Source organism: Mustela lutreola, chromosome 9 (genome assembly GCF_030435805.1).
Source record: "Mustela lutreola isolate mMusLut2 chromosome 9, mMusLut2.pri, whole genome shotgun sequence".
Lineage (NCBI taxonomy): Eukaryota > Metazoa > Chordata > Mammalia > Carnivora > Mustelidae > Mustela > Mustela lutreola.
In genome coordinates, this window is record NC_081298.1 from 39,383,964 (window position 1) to 39,408,272 (window position 24,309).

At 35.6% G+C, this 24,309-nt stretch overlaps 2 protein-coding genes across 5 annotated transcripts in view; one reads left to right on the forward strand and one right to left on the reverse strand.

The window, feature by feature from the left end:
* MACROD2 (mono-ADP ribosylhydrolase 2) overlaps positions 1-24,309 on the forward strand; it is a 1,974,291-nt gene that overhangs the window by 336,340 nt on the left and 1,613,642 nt on the right. The window lies entirely within an intron of this gene.
* Positions 1,810-15,362, reverse strand: FLRT3 (fibronectin leucine rich transmembrane protein 3). Of its 3 annotated transcripts, none has more exons than XM_059134071.1 (3): positions 15,127-15,362; positions 6,910-7,108; positions 1,810-5,363 (listed from the first exon to the last, which is right to left on the reverse strand). In XM_059134071.1, exon 3 carries the CDS (start codon positions 5,354-5,356, stop codon positions 3,371-3,373), a length of 1,986 nt encoding a protein of 661 aa, XP_058990054.1. In that variant the 5' UTR covers positions 5,357-5,363; positions 6,910-7,108; positions 15,127-15,362; the 3' UTR covers positions 1,810-3,370. The 3 variants fall into 3 exon arrangements, with proteins under 3 accessions (XP_058990054.1, XP_058990053.1, XP_058990055.1); XM_059134070.1 differs by having other exon boundaries at positions 6,352-7,108; XM_059134072.1 differs by lacking the exon at positions 6,910-7,108.

Consider the following 24,309-nt stretch of genomic DNA (forward strand, 5'->3'; position numbering starts at 1 on the left):
ATTTAACCAAAAGTCTAAAAGCATAAAATACAGTAGTTATAATTCCAAGACTATGCTAAATTAAGATTTGCTAATCATGCTAAGTATGAGAAAGGAACTAGAATTTTAAATGCCACTACTGTTTTCAGCAGTAGATGAGTTAATATTAAAGTAAATTCAGTGGTGGATTGGTTTCTTTAACACCCACACTTCAGGTGCTTTAAAGCATGTGGGTCTCTTTGGATTCCTCAGGAAAACTGTCATGTTGGCATGTAGCTATAAAATGTGCTTCACTCAGAAACTGTAGTTAGCAAAGCAGAGGCTTTTTGTTTTTGTTTTTGTTTTTTACTAGTTCTTTTGGCACAGGGGAATACTTTTAATAAATCGGCCTTGCTGAAAGATGGAGCACAGTATTGTTTTTAATAGGGAATGAGAATGTAAGTGCAGTGATTTAATGCAGTTACACAAGAGACTGCATTCAAAAACGATTTTTTGATTTTTGTCAAACATTCAGCAAGGGAGCAATTTTCACCCCCAATATATGTATGCGTGTATGTGTGTGTGTAATATATATATACATTCACTCTTTGGTAGCTTCTTGAATTGTACTCTTTTTAAATCTCTAAGTTGTATATTTGGGTGGGATTTTTTTTTTTTTTTTTTTTTGTCCTACAATTTTGTTAGTACTTGATCAGTAAAAATTGTAACCATTTAGTTTGGGATACATACAGGTATATTTTATAATTAGTACCCTTTAAGGTAGTTATTTATATTTTATTATTTTATTGAAAAGATATATATTTGGATTTCTAACAAGCCTAGGGAAATAATAAACTTTTACCCTGTCAGTGGTGTCTCTGTTTGCTGATATAAAACCCATTTCTGATTTGTCTCAGGTAAGATAATTATAATGCATATATTAGAACATACCTAAAATTTTCTGTGCTCATGAAAGATGTACTAACTGGAAAACAGTCAATATAATCTCTTGGCTCTTGGCTTTTTATAAACTCATAGGTTTATAGCAATTTTATGGAACCATCCAGCCCTTTCCCTGACTTCTGGCAACATTGTAGCTGAACTGGTTCAAAACCTCTAGAAGCAAAATCAAGCTTTCTTCACAAAATGTTCCCTATAATTAATGTTAATCACATAAGTCCTTGCTAAGTTAGCTGGAAAACATTCCTCATAATAGGAAGTGAAAAGAGGTATTGGGAAATATATGAGGATGGCAAATGAATAATGAAAAAATGAGGTTTCACAGGCAGCTGGAGATATCTGTTAGTAGACCAGTAGAAGCAGAAACATCTGGCCAACCTCTGGAAACACATGGCAAACTTTTCTTAACTTAATTTCTGTTAAGTAGTAATAACTTAAGTCTACAGTAGTAACTTAGTAGTAACTAAGTAGTAACTTAAATTGCGCAGTTTCCATGCATGTCATTTCATCCTCACCACAACCCTTTGTTCAGGTGGAACTAATAAATAGCAACACTCCCCCCCACCCCCCCCGGGCTTTTTATAGATAAGGAAACTAAGTTGTTTTTAAGTACATACCTAGTAAGTGGTAGATCTGGGATTCTAAAACCTCTAATGCCAACTCACACTACCAAAAAGCTATTTTTAAAAATATTAGTTTTTCAAAGATCACCTTAAAAAGTATCAGTCAGGACAATGGTAGCAGCATAGAAAAGAAAAATCACAACACCACTTCTGAAGTTTTCCATCTTTGGCATGAATAAGCAGAACAGAATTCTAAAACACTTCTAGGAAATTAGTTTGTGCATGGAACACTGAACTCTTTAAAGTAAAATGATACACAAGCTCAAGATATTGCTATTTTTTTTTTTATTTGTAGCCAACGTTTATTTTTATGCCTAGAAAAATACATGGGGGTGCTTAGGAATAATGTGCTGGGCAATTTGCTACTTCAGTGATAGTAACATAATCCCGAAAAAGCAAGCACGATTATTTTGTACTTTTTCTTGTTTTATTCAGCAATAAGACCATAATTTTTCATATTTAAGGAAGTATGAAAAATTTGTCGAATTTTAAAAGCTGAATACATGTAGCGTTGGATCAAGGCACATACAAGACTGGCCAAAGGGCGTACAATGCACTTTGGTTTTTTTGTTGGAAAAAAAAATCATGGCAACAGAAGAATGATGTGGTTTTTAAACAAGTAATAGCTCACAATTCAGTAGGAAGCTAGAAAGAAATGTTACAAGTTCATTATGTAATATGTGGAAAACTGTGACAGTAATGGGCAGTATTCTTGATCATTGTGAAAGTAAATTGAACTTTTATGTACAGTGTTAAAACATTTCACATAAATCAGATCTAAATTTGATTTCTAGTATTTATTTTTCTTTTAAATTCTTCCTCATTTAAAGTACTACTTTCTCTGCATTTTTGAGGGGAATTGCTTATGGTTATACTACCTTTTTAAATACGTATGTGTTTCTTTTTTGAAATCATTTATGATAAAAACATTATAAACATTAATAATTATGTCTTTAGAATTCACTTCTCAAAATCAGGATGGTATAGGCAAAACCAAAATGCAATTCTTGTGTTTGTGTTTATTATACTATGAAGTCTAAGTTTTCATGTTTCCTAAGTACAAATTTTCCCCCTAACTTAGAAGCGTGCTCACATTATTGATTTTGTGAAGTCCTTTATTCTCAAAGGTTTGTTAACAGTGGTTTTAATAACAGACTTCACACTCCTTTATGCCAGCTGATGTATTCAGTTCAGAAGATAATGCTTACTTTCTTAAGGATATCTAATTTGCTTAGAGTAAAAATGGAGATATGCAGCAAATTTGATATTGCCCATTACTTCACAAATATTTTAATTTATTGAATACCACTGGGATAATACAAATTGAATAGTTGGACATTACTTCATAACTATTTTTTGAACTTTAATTTTTCTCATCCAGCCAGGTTTTTTTTTTTTACATTTTATTAATACCAAAGTGAAAAATGGCCTGTGCTTATACTACAAGGATCTTATGTGAACTCAGTCCTGATTGTTCAACACAGCAAGAAAATTCACTTTCACAGTCAACAAGTCATCTTACTCAGTAGAACACAAAGTAAATGGTTTATAACTTCAATATTTGCAAGGAAAATACAGTACAAATTACTAAAAAATACTAAAATATAGAATTGTGTTCAGGCATCTCCACTACATCAATCGCAGCAGTAACCTGAAATTTGAAACTTTTAATAAAAAGTTCTTAAATATAAATTATATGGCAAATGTACAGTACATTGCTTTTTTCAGTCTCTTGTTTCCAGTGTTTTGCAGTAGAACAGGGTTCCTACCATCACCTCCCCTAGGTTTTTAAAAAAACCGAAACACAGTCTGCTACAAGGCCTCCAGCATCATGAGTGTGAGTGATCTGAGTCTGGAATACCACTGTCTCTGTAGCTTCGGTTACTACTGCTTTCACTGTGATTGTTTTTGTACAGATTCATTCCATTAGGAGGAAATATGGTGTGTATTACAAATTCCTCCTTTGAGATTGGTTCATTGCTTATCGGTAACATCTGAAAGGAAGTCTCCCTGATTTCCAGGATGGAGTTGTCCTTCTTAGTGCCGGCTTCCGCATAGTCATCCTTTCTTCTCCTCCCTTTGCTGTACGCACAGTTCCTTGAGAAGAGTGATCCGTTCCTATGAACATACCAGCACACTAAAGCAAGAAGGGCGATGGTCACCAGGGCCACAGCCCCACCAATGATGGCAGCCAACGGTAAATTTGGATTTTTGTAAGGTTCTTTCTCTTGCTCTCGATTAAGGGTCGTTGTAGGGTTGTACATTCGAAGGGGTGCAGTTTCAGTCTCAATACAAACACGGGTGTCATCAAATAGGTAGAGGTTACTGGTTTCCATGGGAACCATGCAAACTCGATAGGGCGAATCAGGCTCCAGGGCTGTGACTAAGTATTCATTGCGTTCCCCTGTTACGATCGTTTCTGTTATAGATCCAGATGCTGGGCTATGACCCAGTTTGAGCCAACTGAGTCTTAAAGCAGTCATAGGTAGGACAAGTTTCCAAGAGATATGAATTGTGTCGGAGGTGACGGATTTCACAGTAATTATAATTGTTTTTCTTGCTGGACTCCCTGTGGTTCGCTGATCTTTAGTGAGCTTGGGGTTCTTAATGTCTGGTTGTTTGGTCACTGGAGCTGGCCATTGTCCTTGAGCAGGATATACTGTGTTGGGTATTGCAGTGGTTATCTGAATGGTGCTTACAACTGCACTGTCCTTACAATCAAACAGTTCTGCATTAAGGTCCTTAATAGCCATCCCCCGCACTTTTTCTGGGGCTTGGCACATAAGCCCACGCACATTGACTTTCATAGGTAGTGATTGTAGCCAGTCACGTACCCATTTCATCTTGCACCCACAATACCAGGGATTGTTGCGAAGAATCAGTTGGGTTATATTGTCTAAATCATCAAAGATACCCTGAGGTAAATTACTTAGGTTGTTATTGGACATATCAAGTCGATACAGCTGCCTTAGATAAGAAAAAGCATTTGGGGGCACCCGATTGATATGATTATCTTGAAGATAAAGCTTCCTCAGGTTTGTGCCTGGAAGGTTTACTGGTGCAGCAGTCAGGGAATTCCGTACCAGGGACAGTTCTGTTAAGTTGACTAGGTTGAAGAAAACTTTATCACCTAAACCATGGTTGTTCAACAGGTTTCCATCCAAAACCAGGCGTTTGAGGCTAGTAAGACCTTGAAGAGATGGTGATGAAATAGTGGATATGCGATTATCATCCAAGCGTAATTCTTCTATAGTCCTGGGCAAACCCCAGGGGATTGTGCTAAGGTGATTACGGGACAGGAAAAGCAGTCGGAGATAATTGCTGTCTCGGAAAGCCCCCTCTTCAATGCTAACAGCAGACACTGAGTTATCATCTAAATGTAATTCTTCCAGATAGGGAATTTTGGAAAGCGAATCATAAGTGATAGTCCTTATGTTATTTTCTTGCAAATGTAACTCTTTTACATACTTTGGTAGGTTGGTAGGAAATTCATCTAAACTGTTGTGGTAAAGGTATATTCTTTCTACTTTCAGCAAGTTTTTCAAATCTGAAGGAATTCCAGCGTTATTTATTTGGTTGTTCTGAAGGTAGAGAGTTGTAGCATCCTCTGGTATTCCTGTCGGAATGGATGTCAGAAAGCGATCATTACAGTAAATGAAACCTGCATCACAGCGGCACACGGATGGGCAGGATTTAGCCATAACTGATAGAGGTGCCACCTGAAGGAACAGCCCAATTTTAGTCCCGATGAGGAATATGCTCCAGGCTGGGCTGATCATGGTCAGCAGTGTTGAGGTCTTTGTACACGGTAGCATCAGAGCCCTAAAATGGAGTGAACAGAAAGACAGAAAACAATTAGGTGAGGATACTTAAAATAGTATTCAAAAATAGATGTAGAAACTAAAATGTGTATAAATGCACTTTTAATGTATTATTATTATTTTTTTTGTGTGTAGAGTTTATTGCAAGCTAACAGTGAACATGATCACATAATCTCTTTACTGTAAATGTTTGTAGTATTAAATTAAGGAGTATCAAGTCCCAATTCCATATGATTTTGAAATGTTAAATATAACAAAAGTTTTATTGAGCATTTTTGTAATGTTTGATATCAATTCTATAGCCAATCACTGACCAAGCTAATCAATTTTCTAATTTTTTCTTAATATTCGTAATGAATTGACACATAGGAATATGATTTGCTGTATTTAAATAATATTACTGTTTTTAAAAATCAAAATTTGATGTCTGTTTCTTAGGTAGACTGTACAGATGTAGAAATGTATCCTCTTAGTATTTAGGAATAGTGAGTTAATAGATACCTCTTAAGATTCTGAATCCTAGTGAAGTCATTAATTTGTTTTGATTATGGGTGTTAGTATTTTTCTTTGATTATTAATATTAAATACTCTTACATAGATATTTCTAACAAGGAAATCAGAAGGAATCTTTTTCATCTATTTTAAGGAAGGAAAGAACGCACAGTAATACATCCAGCTAACCTAAGTGGAAAATTCCATTTCATATTAAACTAGTTCTTTCTTTTGTTCCCATATTTTTATTAAGTTTCATGCTATATGACTTAATGGCCTTATGCAGACTTTTTATTATGGTCTATCTTATAATATGTTTCACAATGCATTTATCATTCAGGTTCTAATCTAGAATATGGTTAAACTTTACTCCATGGCTAGAGAGTTATAGATTTAGACTAATCTGTTGTGCAACAGGATGTCTTCACCACTTTTATGTATTAATTAGCCTTTGTAATTTCAGGCATGAAAATAAAACACTTTAATATTTTTCCTACCTTATTGAATGATGTGAATAAATTTTGCGTGAGTGAAAATCCAATGCGCATATATTATTTTCCTGGTGAGGGGCTGGGACTTACAAACTCTTGTTCAGTCCTTGGAAATGTTCTTCACTGTTTGTTCAAGTAATCCTATGCCGTACACACCTCCAGATCAGGCTCGCTGTTGTCAATGAACATTCCAGCTGCAGTTCAGCATGGTGGGCAAGCTCATTAAAGTAGGGACCAGAAACAATTCAGCTTCCTGTTACTATGTAGAACACATGGCTTCCTATGCACTTTTTTTTTTTTTTTTCTGATAGAGTTTCTGTGTGAAGGTTCCTTTTGTGTAGCTTAATTCCCTTAGTAGAAATTGCTCTCTTTAAAATTCTTATTGGCTCTTCTGTGCAATGTGGTCAGAGATAGTAACTTCAGATCCTCATGAAGAAAGCCATTCATGATGCTAAGGCCTGTATAGTAATAGGTTTTTCAGTCAGTTACCCCCCACCTTTATTCCTATCCAGGATTATCCAAGTATAAACTTTGTACAGTAGCTCTATCCTGAGGTATGATTACCTGCTGTGAAATAGCTATTTCCAGCTTTTGCTTCTTGCTGCTGTCTCAGAATATCTGGTGCAGTCACGTTATAGAAGAATAGGTATTCTTTTTTAAGAGGTAAAATTTAATTCAAATATTCTTCATAGGAAAAAAAAGGAAGCATACTAGATTTCCTTTACATTTCTCTTCCTTAAAATATACTGGATCTGAGCATCTCCTGTGAAAGCAAAAGGTTTTAATGAACTATTAATAATGAACTTTAACATGATAAAGAGATTTCCTAGAAATTTAACTTCAGTTTATCTTTTAAGCAACACATCTTCAACATAGTAGTTGGTGAAAAGTTGTTTGTTACTTCCCAATTTTACTATATAAAGTAGGAACTAAAGCTGAGATTGTCACCAAACAGATAATTTCTACTGTTAACTGACTGTTAATGTCACTTTAAATTAAACACAGAAGGAAAGCTTCATTCAAGAACCAGTAATTGCCTTCCATGGCTTTTGAATTCAGTTCAGGCCAATTTTTAGAAGTTCACTTTTAAATCTTAGATATAAAATGATTAAATGTTTGAAAAGAAGAAAACAAGTATATGCCAAAGAGGTGAGCAAATATGTAACAAGGATTTTGACAAATGTCATGGTAACTTTTAAGAGATTTCTGAACATGGTTTTACAAAGGCATACAGTCTACAATATAAAGACTTGAAAAGAGTTTGCTTTGGAATTTTTTCTTTTGATTTGCTCCATGCCTTGTTTAAAACTTCCTGTGGGCCTCAATTTTCCCAATTGTAGAATGTGAACGTCATCACCTTCCTCCTTAAAGGTATTTCTGAGGACTAGTTGATCATCTTGAAACTCTAGTTACTCGGGTGTTCTTGGCCAAAAGCTTGCATAGATGTTCAAGTAATTATTAGTTTTTCAGGAGAAAACAATTTTTATTTTCTTATGTTTTAATCTGTGTTTGAAATAGAAAGGACCCTATGTCAATCTATCACCTTATAATGACCATTTGGATAGCATATCAAAACCTGACAAGGTTTTGCTCTTTCTAGGTTCAAACAGAACACACAAATTTCCAGTAAGTATATTCTTCATTTTTGAAAGAAGAATTAAGGCTTCACCCCCCCCCCCCCACAGTGATTTTAATGATGACTGTTTTGCCCATTACCTAATATCCATGAAGATTTTTTGGGAGGGGTAGTCGTGGGGAAGAGGGTAGCATCAATACCTGTTATGCAGGGTGACCCACTCAGGGGCTTTCTGTACACGTAGAGAGCATTAGGGTATCATGGAAATATTTGACCCTGAAATTAAGGACTACAGTAGATCTAATTTGCTTCTCCCCCAGTAATTACCTAGCGTCCAACAAGGATAGCATCTGTTCCAGAATTCAAGTACTACTGAAGTGAATGTTAAACAAGGCCAAAATTTGTTTCTAGTTCTATTTGAAAATTCATTGTCTTTTAGCTTGCTACCAAATATCAACACTATCATAGAATGCATTAACAGAAGGAAACTTTAAAAAAAAAAGTACAGATCCATTTAATTTATTATTTAAGCAACTTGAAGCAAAAATAGCAGTTAGCAGATGGATAAACTAGTCTCTAGTGGATCTTGCAAAATGCCCACAGAGGGAAGTTTAAATGATTTATTGTTTGAAGTGAGGTTTTATTCTGATACATTTAGGGCTTTGCTCATTATTGTTGAATTTCAACAGTGTATTTTCTTGAAAATACACTGGAATCTTGGAATGTGAAAATGAAAAATCAAGCTGTTGAAATTATAATAACAGTTATTTTAAAAAGTATCTGCTTTAAATATTTTCTAAGCTTGAAAATTATTCAACATTTAAAATAATGTGGTTAATTTAAAATAAGGAAACAATGACTTTTGTTAAACTGCATTAGAAACTAATTAAAAACTATGATAAAAATCACTGGTGAGAACATGCTTAAAATGTTACCAATAGTCAGGCATTTGTCATACTCCAGAACACACTTTACACTTGAGGAGATGAATCTGATGAATGAGAATTAGTCAGGTCAGCCTAGAGTATGTCCAAGATGATGATCATAATGATAATTAGTGATAGAGTTTGTATCTGAACTATAAACATTTTATGAAATCAAGCTCTAAGAATATGTATTGATTTTTATGTTTTTAACCCAGAGAGAACGGAAAAAAATTTTTAAATTGGTGTGAAAAGACAACTAATTTGTTTATTTTTCTTGTTTTACATCTGTAAAACTGCCTTTGCTCTGTTTGATATGCAAACTCACATTGTCATTAATACAATAGTGTTAATATTGTGGGATTAACAGCCTAAAATCTCATTAAATTCTTCGAAACTGTTATTCTCTTTTCCCCAAATTACATTAAAACAAAAGGCAAAATTATCAAGCAGGTTTCTTTGGAGAGGATACTCTCAGAAATAAAGATTCCCTCAAAATTCCTACTCCCTTTCTTTAAGCTCAAAACAGTTCATGTTTGATTGTTTTATATCTTTTCCTTCCTTTTTATATTTGAAACTACAGTGCTAGACAGCTGTTTTGTTTTGCATATTAAAGGCTCTAATAAACTATCTAAAATATGTGATCCTGCCCCCCATTCTTACACTTCCTCTTTTCTGAGCTAGTTCTACATATTCATACACACAGAGATGTGGTAGCTGATTGCGAATGATAAAAAGAAAAATGAGCCCTACTGGTATGGACACTGTGGCCAGGTTTCCACAGCATCGACTTCAGAAGCCTTTATGTCTGCACAGGCTTGAAAAGAGGCCATTACTTCTGAATGAAAAGGAATTGATCTTTTAGAAAAATATTATTAATAGGGTACCTTGGGAAAAAAACATAAATGGACCCTAGTTACCTAAAGGAATGTTTTAAACCGTTTATTAATGGAATCATTACTAAGTAGATAGAATTTAAAACTGTGGCAAAAGGAACAACAGAATTACTTCACTGATAAATCAGATTTTTAATAGGGATCTTTCTTGTCAGTTTCTTTTTATAAACAAAAATTGTGGAGTTAAACAAGTATGCATTTATAATGTAATCATCGTCTGTTAAAAGCCTCCAATTTAGTTCCATGATACACCTAAGAAAGTATTAAATACATAAGGATGCTATCATTTTTAGATATTTTAGGAAAACTAATATAATTTAAGAAGTTTTATCGAACAGAAAACTGGCATTTACATACAGTCAAGGATTTGAGGCAATCTGCATGTTTATATGATTTCTGTTACTACAATATTTTAGAGGTGGGGATTTTTGAAATGAGAATGTATTTTCATGTTTTGATCATTTAGATTAAGATTATATGTTGATAATATGCACTAACTTCCTAAAGCCTTTATTTGCTGCCTTTGATTTAAATTGATTTCGATTTGAAATCATTGCTTATTTTAAAAAAATCTTAAATTGAGTACAGAGTTTTGAGATTTTCGTAAAGAGTCATATTAATGATTTGCTTCACATAATGGTATCATGATGGAACCTTTTAAAAAATATCAAATCTAAAAGTAGAACTTTAAATCCAAGTTAATTGCATTATTATTTTGAATAAAACCTTGAGAATGAAGAAAACAGATACTTAATCAGATTTATCCAAGTCTGTGAATATTTGTAGTTAAATTGGTATTTATATAATCAAAATTTACGTTTTAGAAGGTAATTTATTTATGAAGGGGCAAACTGCTGCTAGAAAGCACAACAAAATGATCAACCTGTGAATGCTAAGTCTTTTAATGACAAATGCTATTTAAAATAAGCTACATATACTGTCAAACTGAAAAACTGGAGTACATCAGGTTAGTTGATAGTGACAGCAAAATGCTTTCTAAGCAGCCTGTCTGGTAGTTAAATTTTCCACGATCATCAGATTTCAGGAAAGTTCCAATTCTTTTGTTTAATGCCAGGCAAGCAGAAGGACCTCTAACTCCCCTCTTGAGAGTCATGAAGTCTGAAGGGTTTGCTGAGCGGCAGAGAAGCAAGTATGCCTTTTCATACTTGGTTTTATCCAGACTATTTTCTAGCCTGAAGAAGGCTGTGTTTTATTTATGCAAAATAGGGGATAAAAGTTCCAAAGCAAAGGATTTTTACTTTCTCCTTTTATGTTACTGGTTCTTTTCTCTCAACAGATTTGTGATAAATGAATCCAATTCTCCATTTATACTGGCTTTTAAAATTAAATCGAGCATCCTTAAACAAAAAGGCAAACTAGGAGGTTATCTTTCATCACAGTGGATGCTTCTTCCTTTTGTGATATTTAAAGCCATACTAAATGAATTAGAGAACCAAGACTTGTATGAATGAATGAGACATTTAGAGGGTCGTAAAGCAGTAGAGGACTTAGAGCAGGGAACAAGCTTTAAGTTTATGTTGACCTTTGAGCAACTGCAGTTAAACCTATATTTTTAAAAATCACCAGCATTTTCCCATTGCAAACTTTAAAGTTCCTTTTTCAGTGTTTGTGAGTACAATCTGGTTGATATGCTTTAAATTTCTAATATTCAAGTTTCCATACACAAATACAACAAATTTTTGTGTCTACTGTGTGCCAAGCACTGTGCTGGTCAGTGAGACCATCCCAAATTATAAAACACTTTGTCTTTTCATTTCAGAGTAGGGTAATATTGATGTAAAGTATATGAAGAGGAAGAAAATCAACAACACATAAACTGATCAATCCACAGTCCAGAGGCACACTTTAAAAATGTTATTTAATCAAATGTGGTCTGTGGGTTTTCTCTTCAAAGTTGCCACGGTAACTTGTGCACATGAAAACTGAAAGAATAAAGGACAAAAGCTGTCATTGTCTCATCAAGTGAGAGCAATTTCTCTCTCCTCTCATTTAAGGAGACTAATACCTGGAGAGAGCTTTTTATACATTCCTGACACTTAATTTTGGGTCTAGGAAAAAGATAATGCATATGCAAAACAAATGAACTTAAGCTGCTGGTGAAATTGTATTTCATTCCTTTGTGACTTAAAATCTGTTTTCTCTGCTGTTCTTGTCAACAGTCACATCGGAGTCCTAAAACCTGCTCTTCTATGCAACAGAAACATGGCTTTCAAAACTCTTTTTTAATGTGATGTTTTACCAAATTTAGTGATGTTGATTTGCAGTCTGAAACTGGAAAATGCTTCCTGAAATGTATATTCCCTATTTTGGTTCTTAAAAGGAAGAGGCTTTTTTCAGAAGACATTTACAAATCATCTCCTTGGAAATTGGTTTGTTGATGTATGATAAGTTTTGAAATGCGGGAATGCTAGAAGTCAAGAAACAGCCCTTTTTATGCTCTGAAGAGAAAAATGTAGTTTTGAGAATTAATATTGCTGAGAGATTTACTGTAGAGTTTTTGCCCACTGGGGGGTGGTACACTCTACCAGAACACTGCTTTCAGAAGCCGCAAGTCAGATGTTGGCTGCTGCCGGCCAGTTTTTCTCTGGTTTAATTACAACAAAGCCTCCCGTTGAGAAGAGCAGTGAAGGCCTCTAGGGCAAAAGGTTGGGGGGGGGGGGCATGAGGTGGGGGGTTAGGGGAATGAAAGGAAAAGGAGGGAAGAAATTACAGCCTTTGAAAAATTACTGAATCTTTTTTCCCTCATTGACTTCATTTATGGTGGTCTTCATGGGACTTTAACAATTATTTATAATGCTATTAAGTAAACTGATTGAACAAAAATACTTAAGGTGGTTTAATCAGAATTTTTAAGTTAGGTCTGAATCTTATCATTAATCACATTCTTTGTATGTAGCCCACCCACCTTAACAAAGAGGGGAAAAGTTAAGATACACTGAAATTTTTCTTTAAGTGACCAGATTTAATTTAGTGTTGGTATAAAGTTGGCATATCAAAAATAAAAAGCAGAAAGAAGAAACAGTCATATAATATTAACATAAGTTCTCAGCTACTGATTTTTGTAGGGTTTAAAATTGTTCAAAATAATCCAGAAAGAGGAGGGAGCCTTAGGGTGTGTGGCCAAGAAAAGCACAGACAAATTTCTCCGCAGTGCACTTGCATGTTTAAAGCTGATAATTGTATTTTTCATCTGGAGACACTGAGTGTTCATTAGGGTCTGGTGTCCCTAGGCAGGAGATGCTGAACATAATTGGAGTTTCTATTTGATTGGGCAATATAGTCTAGAGAAGAAACTGGGGTAAAGATAATTAATAGCTTGCTAACAAAGTCTGACAGCCACAAGATTTCAACCAAATTTATTTCACACCGCTTCATTTATCTCTGAAAAAGTTTTGATAGAATTGGAGGCTCCTTAATTAACACTTGAAAGCGAAAGAAACATACCTTCTATTTTGCTGCCACATTCAGTTATGACAAAATCTCTTACTGTTTTTCTTTTTTGTAAAAACTTTATTTGCTGTTTAATTATGTATTTCACAAATGTTAATGTTTAGGAAGTATTTAGTTGGGCATTTTGAACCTAATCATCATTGATTTAAGGGGGGGGCAGAGAAATGAAAAGCTCAATTAATAGCTGATGGTTAGTACTGTACAAGAACAATATTAATGAATTCATTATGTTTATTTGATAATATCTTTGCTGATTCCTGGATTTGATGTGATTTGGCAGTGCTCTATTAAAAAATTGGATGTGATTTTCCTATATAAATACATACAATTACATTTTTGTAACCCTGTTTTTTTATTTCAGGCTAATAAATATATGTGTTTGTGTAACTAGGTGTGTATATGTTGTGTACACACACATATTTGCAAACTAAGTAGCATATCTCTGATTTAATCTTCTTTGGGTTTAAAACCCATATATTATTATTAGTATTGGTAGTAATGGTAATAATAATATTTGGTACTTTTAAAAGATTAATTCTTTACTCATTTCAAAAGAGATGAGTATCAATCATCTGTCACTTTGGGGCAGGCATAAATGGTTATCTCAGAAGAGACAAATTTATTCTTTATGTCTTATGCTAGTCAGGATATTCATATACTGCTTGGGATAAATGAAAGCCATTGCTACAGATGATGCACCTTTCAAGTGGCTTTATTCATGCTGTTTGTTGCTAATAAAATAACATTTATGTGCATTTTAGAGCAGATTCAAGAAAATGTAAATTAGCTAGTTGTCAAAAGCATCTGAGAATCTGATTCTAAAAGTGGCAAATATCAAGGCTTTCTTTTCCCTTTTTAATTTTGATAGATAGATAGATATCTACCCCCGATGTTGAAAAATATAGGCCTGTTGCACTTTTTACCTCTATGCAACCATTTTGTTTCAGACCTAATTCATTGAAAAAAAAATTTTTTTTTTGAGAAGATACATTTAATTACTTTTGGAAGCTCTGCTGTATAAAATCATTTCTTCCAATATAAAATTTTCTTATTGTAAGTTGCAACTGAATGGATACTCTGCACATCCCACTTGATGAGGACTGTACTCATTTTACCCCCCTGCCACCCCGAACTCACTGCATACATCAGGCATAGCTTCCGCGCTGAGCTTTGTTAGTTTTTCTGAGTAGGCTATGCCAATTACTATGCTAGTCACATACTACATTTGCCCAAGCAGTGCATTTTGGCGTTCTCCTGGGGGTGGGAGGGAGGTATGGTTGGGAAAAAAGTCTCCCCCTCCTCTGAGTTGAGATTTGCAAGCTTGAAATGCTTGAAGCAGCTCTGGCAGGATAGCAGAGCAGGCTTTAAAATCTAGGTGTAGCTGTTAATCCTTACAGAGGCACAGAAGTCTCCAGGAGTAGCTCGGCTAGCTGTGAGCAAGATGTATGCTTTTCATGTACTGCGTACTCATGGGCTGAGGGATTATTGATTTTCTTTCACAGTTGTAAAAACAGCAATTGGTGATCATACCACACATACAGTACACACCAAGTTAGCAAGACCTTTTGCTTTCCTTTCTCTGAAAAAATCTGCCTTGTATTCTTCAGTATTTAACATTTAACTTTCCAACTTAAGGTTTTCCATAAGGCTCTTTTCAAATCACAACTCTACGTAGCAGAAAATAGCCACTACCTATTACTTTTTAATCAAAGAAGGTTTTAAGAAACTTCTTGCATTTGGCTATAGAGTCAAATTTCCCCCCCGCTGGCTCTCACACACATAAATTGCTCTTACTCGTGATAGAGCAAGCGTTCATGTTTTGATGCCTCATGGTACCAAGTCATTTCTGTCTACAAAGTAAAAACCAAGCAAACTTTCTGGGACAATCTTAAGGAATAACATGGGAAACACTTACCAGGAAGACGAGAAAAAGCAATCCCATATATACTGCCGCTATAGCTGTAATTCCACTTACTGTGAACTGGAGTAACAACCCTCCCCCTCTCCCAAGCTCCGCGTTTAGTCCACACAAAGCCAACAGCAGCCGCAGGCAGAGCTTGTCCTGCTTCGGATCACTCCTACACTGAGGAGTGAGCAAGGGAGAGCATTCCAGTTTACTGCACACAGCCCACCTCCAAGTCTGAAGTTAAAGCTTCACCTCGCAGTGGTTGAAGAAGGGGGTGATGTCATAGATGGGCAGGACTTAGCCGAGCTCTTGCTCAGTGAGGTAACTGGATAGTCAGATAGACGAGCTTTGCAAACGCTAGAGGGAGTGAGAGAAGCCAAAATGAGGCACTCAGCCTGCCAAGCTGGGATGCCATTTGGTTTGTAGGCAGCTTTTTGGAATTTTCAACATTTTCTGAAGTTTAGTACAACCAGGTAGTGGTAGCAAGCTTATAAAAAAAAATACGAGCATGTTTGGGTATTTCTAAGAGTACAGTAGGAAAATACAGGTTCTTTTTTTTTTTTTTTAAGCTCTATGTATTAAAAAGCAGTTAACCAAAAATCTTATTATTTTCATTATTGAATAGTTCCAATAATGTTGTAATTTTGAAGGCTGGTAACTCCAACTGTGAATAATTATTCGACAAATGAGTAGAAGGCAGATTCACATACATAACAGGTATTTAAGGGAAGGGGAACAAGAATGACAAAAGGTAAAGAGCCTTGAAGTAACCAGTTTTTCCTAGGGGTAATGAGTAACTTATTGTACTATATATGTTTTAGGAAATGAAAGTATTTTTCACAAACTTCCACTATTTGTCCATCTTTTTTGAACCTGGCAGATAGTAGATATTTTCCTATTTAGGGAACCCTCCCTAAATATGAAAAGTTGTAGAAAAAATAAATAGATTCTTTTCCTTTCTGGTATGTTTTTGCTGCTCTAAATATGGATTAAAATATAAACATCTTAAGAAAAAAACCTTTCATGGGTGGTTTTGCTTTTATTAAAATAATTTTATTTTAATTTTGGTATATGAATAAATACTGGACAGTTATAAAACAGACATAAATGTCTGTATCTAATTAGCAGAATGGTAGGCTTTAAGATTCAATTATGATTTGCATAAACTGGTTTCTACTATTTGGTCAGCAATTGCTTTGGGCCCATAGTTTCCACTAAGTTCATTTCACTTTTTAGTCTTGCTGGGGAGAATTTTGTTTTTATATTTACCTGGAGGGCAATTTCCTTAAACTTAATACTACTTGTTTTAGTTTTAGAGGTTCACAACATTGCCTTTTATGTTTTTAAAAAAGTTTCTATGAATGTGTGTTTCTGAAGGAGGCCTGCTAATTGTCTTCCCCAGGAGTGTTTGGTTATGGTCTCTTCATTAGCTTCATTTAGTCTATCTATTTATGTGCTTTTTTTTGATAGCAGTTTGACCTTCTGAATTCCCCTCCAAGAATGGGTGGTATCAAAGTAGAAGGTGAACCCTTGATAAGAGGTATATTGACCCCTATTGTTCCCTGATTGCACTTTGGATGGCACTGAGGGCAGACCCATTACATCCATAGAATTCTGATGCTTGTTGAAAAGCCAGTTTCTTAAAAATGTTAGATAGCACAATTAAAGCTGAGATTTAGCTGCTGACTTTTTGGGGGAGAGGTAGGGAATAACATAATCTCTCACTAAAGTGTGAATTTTCTTTTCTGTTACTGTAAAATACATGAGTTAAATTATTTTATGAAATAGTTCTTTCTAGAGGCTATTTTCAGATGGGAGTTGGTTTTATTTAACAAGGACGTTTTGGTTGGCCAAATTACTATGGGCTTTTATCCATATTTAATCAGTTGTATTTCCATTCAGGCAGACCTTAAACTGAAAAGAAAGATGAATGGACAGTTTTTGGTTATAGGTAGCTAAAAGATGGTGTACTGGCCTAGGAGTTATGAGTTTCTGAGGTTTCTATTCCCTAGGCTGCCATTTGTTTGTTATATGACTTCTTATCATGTGTTCTGGCCTTTGGTTTCATCATATAGCAAATAAAGGCAGCAAGAATTTACTGAATGCCAATTATGTACTGTTCTTTTTGTTTTTGTTTTTGTTTTTTTTAAGATGTGGATTAAAATGTAAAAGCCAAGAGACTGTGAAAAATATTGTTTGTCCTAGAGGCACTGATTTTGAAGGCAAACTCTAAGATAGTCCCCATCATCCTACCCTGTCCAAATATATACTCTTTTGCTGCTTCAGTGTGTTTTTTGCTTGTTTGTTTGTTTTGTTTTTGTTTTTGTTTTTTAGTTTCCTGCTTTTATTAGCTGCCTAAAATTCTGCCAGTTGGAGGTGAACTAAAATAATATGTACCATCTCTGGAAAGATTAAAAGTTACCCTGAGTTACTATAGGCTGCTTTCCTTCTTTGTTACCTAAAGGAGATTAGCTGTAATAAAGGGATGGCTGTTTGGGTTTGAGGGGAAGGAAGACAGGCAATTTTCAGCCTGATGCTCTTTAGACTGGTGATAGGAAAGGAAAGGCTGATTCTTCCTACAGAGAGAACTCAGCTCAGAGAGGAGGAGCCAGTGCAGTCTAACGTTGAAAGGCCATACTGGGGTTCCATCTTGGCTTTGTCACATGACTGTAGACAAATCATTAAATCTTCCTGAGTTTATTAGCTCAGTGTCTGACTCATAGTAAATACTCAGTGAATGGTGGCAGCCATTATTAAGATGAGGGCATCTGAGCACCTGGAAAAAAGGGACATCAAGAAGTAGAAGAGTGCCCAAAGGGAGGTATACAGACAAGAGACAGTCAATGACAGCTTTTTCACACTCATCTTAATTTCCCTTTGGAGTGGTTCTGTAGCCGGGGCATGGGGGAGGAGATGAGCAAGTAGATTTTCTTGCTGATTTTTTTTTTTCTTTTGTTCTACTTTTCATAGCCTCATGTTTTCCAAGGCTTTAGAACTTAGTTGAGTTCTAGTAGGTGTTTTAAGGTTGAAAAGGTGTTTGTTGGTTTGTGTTTCATTCTGTTTTGTGGGCTAGTCTGTGAATCTAATGCTGTACGTGTAAAAAATCACTTCAGATTGTGAACAGTTGGCCTGAAAATGATCCCCAGTAGTGTATCCTAGTTTTTAGAACTACACTGGTCATATCAAAGAACTTTGTGTTTTTCTGTTTTTGTGAGAGGATTTGAGGCATTCCTTAGTGGAGAACAGGGGAGATTGGATTTGGAATCAGGTTTCCCAGGCTCTGCCATTTACTTGTGCATCCAACAACAACAACAATAAATACAACCTCTTTTAGAATATACAACTCCCAGCTGAAAATGACTGCAGTACATAATTATCCCATGGAACAGTTTAATCCAGGAATTTTAACTTGTCTTGACTTAAGGTACCCCATTCATTTATTCATTCATTCATCTGCTCATTCATTCGCTCATTGTGTACAAATTCATTGAACATCCCTATAAAAGAAGGTAGTAGGAGTAGATGATCCACCAGACCACCTCCTGCTATGCTATTTGTGATTTAATCTTAGAATATATTAAAATTCTTTTAAGTCCTAGAAACATTCTTTGTTATCTTTCTTCCATTCAACATTTTTCATGAGAATTAACTCTTCAAATTTGGGTAAAAAACAAACTGACAAAAAAACCCAGCTCAGGCTTTGGTATATCAAATACCTTGGGCTATTATAGTTGAGAATTCCTTGGTTGTAAGTCATTGAAAGTCCAAGCCACATTGTCTAATCAGTAATTGGAATCTTTGGTTCATATAACTGAGAAGTTCAAATATATGGTCTGGCTTCAGGTAAAGCTTCATATGGTGGCTTAAAATGTGTCAACAAAATTACAGTTTCTCTCTGGCGCACAGTGTTCTGCCTTTTTCAGGGCTGGCAGCCTCCACAGGCTATATGCAGTGGACTTTTGGCAGCTCCATGTTTTTCCCTTAGGCAGTAACAGTTCCACATATCACATTCCCATATTATGATGTTCAAGGGAAGAGAGGTCACCTCCAGAAGCTCCCGCATATAACCCTGTGTTCAGTTTCTCTCATTCCTGAGCTTATCACAGGGAGGTAGGGGAGGGGGGAGTATGTTGGTGAGCTTAAGCCCCCTGTAGAAGCTGTAGGTAGGGTCCACCCTCTTCAGACACATGACTGAAAATGGAGGTATGGCTCAGGGGAAGATTGGGCACTGTTAGTCTGAGAGGGAAGGGACGGATGCTGGAGATTAGCTCCTATTTCAGAAGACTTGACACGCTGAAACTTGGGCATGTTTTATAAATTTATAAACTTGGAGCTGCTCTTTTTCATTTTCTTTCTTTCTTCCTTCCTTTCTTTCTTTCTTTCTTTCTTTCTTTCTTTCTTTCCTCCTCCCTCCCGCCCTCCCTCCCTCTCTTCCTCCCTCCCTCCCTTCCTCTCTTTTCTTTAAGCCAGAGTTTCTGTTTAAATTGCCAAAACATCTTTAAAAGATTTTCTATTTGTAGACCCTCTCAAGTCTAGCCCAGTTTTTTTTTTTTTTTTTTTTTTTTTTTTTTTCTGTCAACAGGTAGTGATGCATGTCAGGGCATATCACTACTACATCTTAACATGAGCCTATGGGATGTTAATAAAATAGAGAGTACACATTCAGCTATCTGTAATTCTGTGAAGTCAGGCCAGATGCTTAATGCACCCGTTAGAAACTGTACCAAATCTTTCTGAACAATTCCAAAGGGTATTGGAGAAATAATTAGATTTTAGCAGGTCACAGATGCCTTAGAATACTAAAAGGTTTAAAAATGCTATATTAAACTGTTCTTCTGATATTTGCCTTTTATTAGTCAACACTTAAAATGTACCTAAAAACAATCACATATCCCTTTTAAGTATGTTTCCAAAACATACAGCACTGGAGTGAGATCTGTCATTACAGGAATTGAAATAGAAATCAAAGCAAAATCAGAGTGGTTATTTCCCTGCCTGACTGCTTGTCTGCCCACCCTCTGGAATACCTTTCTTTCCCCTACCCTGAGTTGGACTATTACACTTCAGGAATGGGGAGAAAGGGAATTGAAAAGAGCAACAAAACAACCATCTGAGGAAAAAAAGCACCTCTTTGGCATCTCAGGAAAGAAAAGAGGATCTGGGGTTCAGAATAGGTTAGCACTTAGCCAAAAGTGATGTGGTAAGGTAGCTAGCAAAACTGAAAGCCTGCAGATCCCTCCTTTCTTCTGTTGTCAGTACTTATTCTGTATGGCCTGTATGTAAATGGTGCACTGTGCCACTTCCGTTTGGCTTGCAATAGGCTGTACCCTTGGCCCCTTCATACTCCCAAAGTCCTGTCATCTTTGTCTCTTTGTTTTAAAATGCAAAAAAGAGATTTTTTTTTTTTCCAATGGACCTTGGGAAAAAACAAAGACTTGGACTAAGCAGAGTGAGTGAATTCTCCCTCTGATACTTACTTTATGTGTGGCCCTGGGAAAAGAGCTTCAGTTCTTTGAGCCCTCGTTCTCTCATTTGTGAGGATGAAGATAGGGGACCCTCATTTAACTATTATGGACTTCAATAAAGCAGTGCATATAAGAGTTCATTACTAAATCTGACAAAGCACTTACCAAGACAGAGCTAAAACCTATGGGTAGTTGCTTTTTATCTTCCTGGTGATGAGTGGGGCCAGGATCCATTCAGAAGGCACAATCCATTAATGTTAAATTGAGCTGTGTGTTTTAACAGTTTATCTTTGAGAATGAAACAATTTAAGAAATGCTCCTGCCTACTGTCCTAGATGCTCGGACCTTGAGATAACAGTATCTAAGGCTGGTTCTGAGACTTAATTACAACCAAAGAACAAATTCTTTATCCTTGGAAATTATTAGTATAAAACATAGCTTTGGATGAATGGCTAACAGTTAATGAGAGCAGATGAGTGTATATCTAATTATTGAAATGGGTATTTACAAAATATACAAGTGCATTGCCCTGGAGCCAAGTGATTCTCTTTTAACAGCTGGCTGTTGCTGCCAGCCTTGACCAGAGCTGTCATCACTTGCAACCATCGTATTATTTCACTATTTTGGAGTATTGGTGCTAAATTTAGGTACACAAATAGACCTCCTGAAAGGAAGATTTCCTGAAATTGTTGTCAGATTTTTCTTATTTCTGGAAACCAGCACTGTAGTTCTCCTTCTGTTTGAGATTATCTTTTTTTTTTTTTAAAGATTTTATTTATTTATTTGACAGGCAGAGATCACAAGTAGGCAGAGAGGCAGGCAGAGAGAGAGGAAGAAGCAGGCTCCCTACTGAGCAGAGAGCCCGATGTGGGGCTCGATCCCAGGACCCTGGGATCATGACCTGAGCTGAAGGCAGCGGCTTTAACCCACTGAGCCACCCAGGTGCCCCGAGATTATCTTTTTTAAGGATTGCTGTTTCCTAGCAGTCCAGATTACTTAGGTACATAAACATGTTTAATGTTGAAAGAACGTGGTCAGAGTAGAATCAAAGACTGTTTTATATTATATCTGTTTTATAAATGACTACGGAAACTGCACCTCATTGGCACCATGTAGGAGAAGCAGATTTACTGTGATTAGTATTTCTTTTTGCTTGACAACTGGTATGAATCACTTCTTTGCAAGATTTTTTTAGAGGATAAAGTATTCTTAATTGATTAGGTTGGGACCAAGTGAATGTTTTACAATATCATCTATTCCAAAGAAAAGTAAGTTACAATTAAGTCACGTTTACCATTTGCAAATTTGCTATGAAATACAAATCTATTTAAGCTTTCAGAGCATGATTCATGACACATAAAGATGAAACTATGTCTATAGTTTCCTTTGCTTCACTTCCTTTGGACTATAAGTGATTAACCTTAAATTGGGGGAATTTAAAGATTTTATTTATTTATTTGACACAGAGAGAGAGAGATCACAAGTGGGCAGAGAGGCAGGCAGAGAGCGAGGGGGAAGCAGGCTCCCTGCTGAGCAGAGAGACCTACGTGGGGCTTGTTCCCAGGACCCTGAAATCATGACCTGAGCTGAAGACAGAGGCTTGACTCACTGAGCCACTCAGGTGCCCCATATTGGGGGAATTTAAAAGCATTTTGTAATTCTTTATTTAGTTGTTTTTATTCTTTCTGTTTGACATTTAAAATATATTAGTGTTACAAATTTACAGATGCTTTACTAGGTTCATAAGTGTTTAAAAATTAAAATCTAGACTTGACAGGTCTTATTAGAAGTTACAAATATTGGCAAAAATTATTTATACTTTAGTGAGTTTTTATTCTTAATAAGTTGTTTTTAAAAGCAAAGGTAGAATTAAGTATTTTAAAAAGCATTACTTTTTAAAGTCAATCATTTTTGTTTGGGAGAAAGCTCAGAAGCTTTTTGGTAGTTATTTAATTGCTGTGTTTACACAGAGGCGATATAGAGCTATTTGACTCCCTTTCCAAGCAGTCCCTCTTTGTTTTCCTCAGTAGACCAGGGAGCAGGCCTGTCACTCTCAAGTGCCCCCATGTAATTCTGTCCTCAACTTCTTCCCTAGGGCAAACCAGAAATAAGCTTATCAGATCATATCTTACTGACAAAGAGCAAAGCTTGTTGGAGGACTAAAGAGGAGGAAAGGACAAGTAAAATATAAATGACAGGTTTGATACAAAAAATACTAGGTTAACATTGGTTTTTCAGTAGTCAAATTTTTTTTGAAAGTAGGATTTAGATATTTTTAAAACATTTGTTTGACTTTTACTTTATGTACAATTTTAAGCACCACAAAAAGTAAAAATTTTCTTATATCTTATACACTAAGTGAAGTTATCAGCATCATCATTATTATTGTTCTTGGCATTCTTATTATTTGTTCCTTGTGAGCAAATCTTTCTACCTTATATTTAGAAGTGGTTAGAGAAAACATCCTTTGTCTTATGTGCTTCCAGAATAGTTTTCTAACAAAGTAGAAATAGCTTCCTGATAGAAAGTGGAAATATTAAAAATGTAGGAATACATTATTATAAGTGTTAGGTAATTATAAGGAATTTTTATATATCATATCTATATCCTGTTTTCTTGACTAAACATTAAAATGTTTATAAGGAATTTTTAAATCATACTTATATCCTATCTTTTTGACTAACAAACCAGGATTACCATCTCCATCTAATACCAGCTGATATCTACTAATTGCATAGCAGGTGCCAGTCCTGAAGCTTGTTTTGGGCACTCTGACTTTGGTATTAAGGGGGTCTCTCTGGTTCTAAGAGAAACAGATGCTATTCAGGCTCAGATGGTTTGCAGTTTTTAATGTACTTGATCCAACTCACTAGCATCCTCTTTGTTTTATTTAAATTAGTTTATTTCCAACTAAGTTGAGGCTTTCCCAAAGCTCTAGTTCTAAGTTTACAGGAGAGTCCATGAGACTCCCAAGTCATTACTCTGCATCCAGGATTGTACTCCCTTGACTGAGGAAAGGTCTTCTCTACATGGCCAGGAAATCATCTGCTTTAGGAGGCTGAGAGCTTATACTTGCTGAGAAGGCTAGAATGGCTCAACTAAGCCATGACCATTAAAGAGGGATACTTGTGTGAGGTCACATGTCACAGTCAAATCACCAGTATATCTGTTAGGAATATGGGGCAGCTTTCAGAGGCTTCTGGTTTGTATCCAGATTCACATCTAGTCTAACATTGTGATGATCAGGGATATTGGCCTGTGTGTGTGTGTGTGTGTCCTCGTCTGGTTTTGGTAATAAGATAATGTTAGCTTTTAAACATCAGTTTGGATATGTTTCCTCTCTTTGTTTTTTTGGAAGAGTTTGAGAAGGGTAAGTATTAAATCCTTTTTGAACATTTGGTAGAATTCACCATTGACGCTGTCTGGTTCTAGATTCCTGTTCCAGGGAAGTTTTAATTACTGATTCAATATCCTTGCTAGTAATTGGTCTATTCAAATTTTCTCTTTTAAGAGTCTGTTTTCAAAGGTCGTTTCCAGGAATTTATCCATTTCTTCAGGTTGACCAATTTGTTGACACTTAATTGTTTATAGTAGTCTCTTATGATCCTTTGTATTTCTTTGGTGTCAGTTTTAACTTACTCTCTTTCATGTTGGAGATTATTTATTTGAGTCCCCCTCTCTGTTTCTTTTGAAGGGTAGGGAAACTTCTCCTGGAAACTTACCCCAC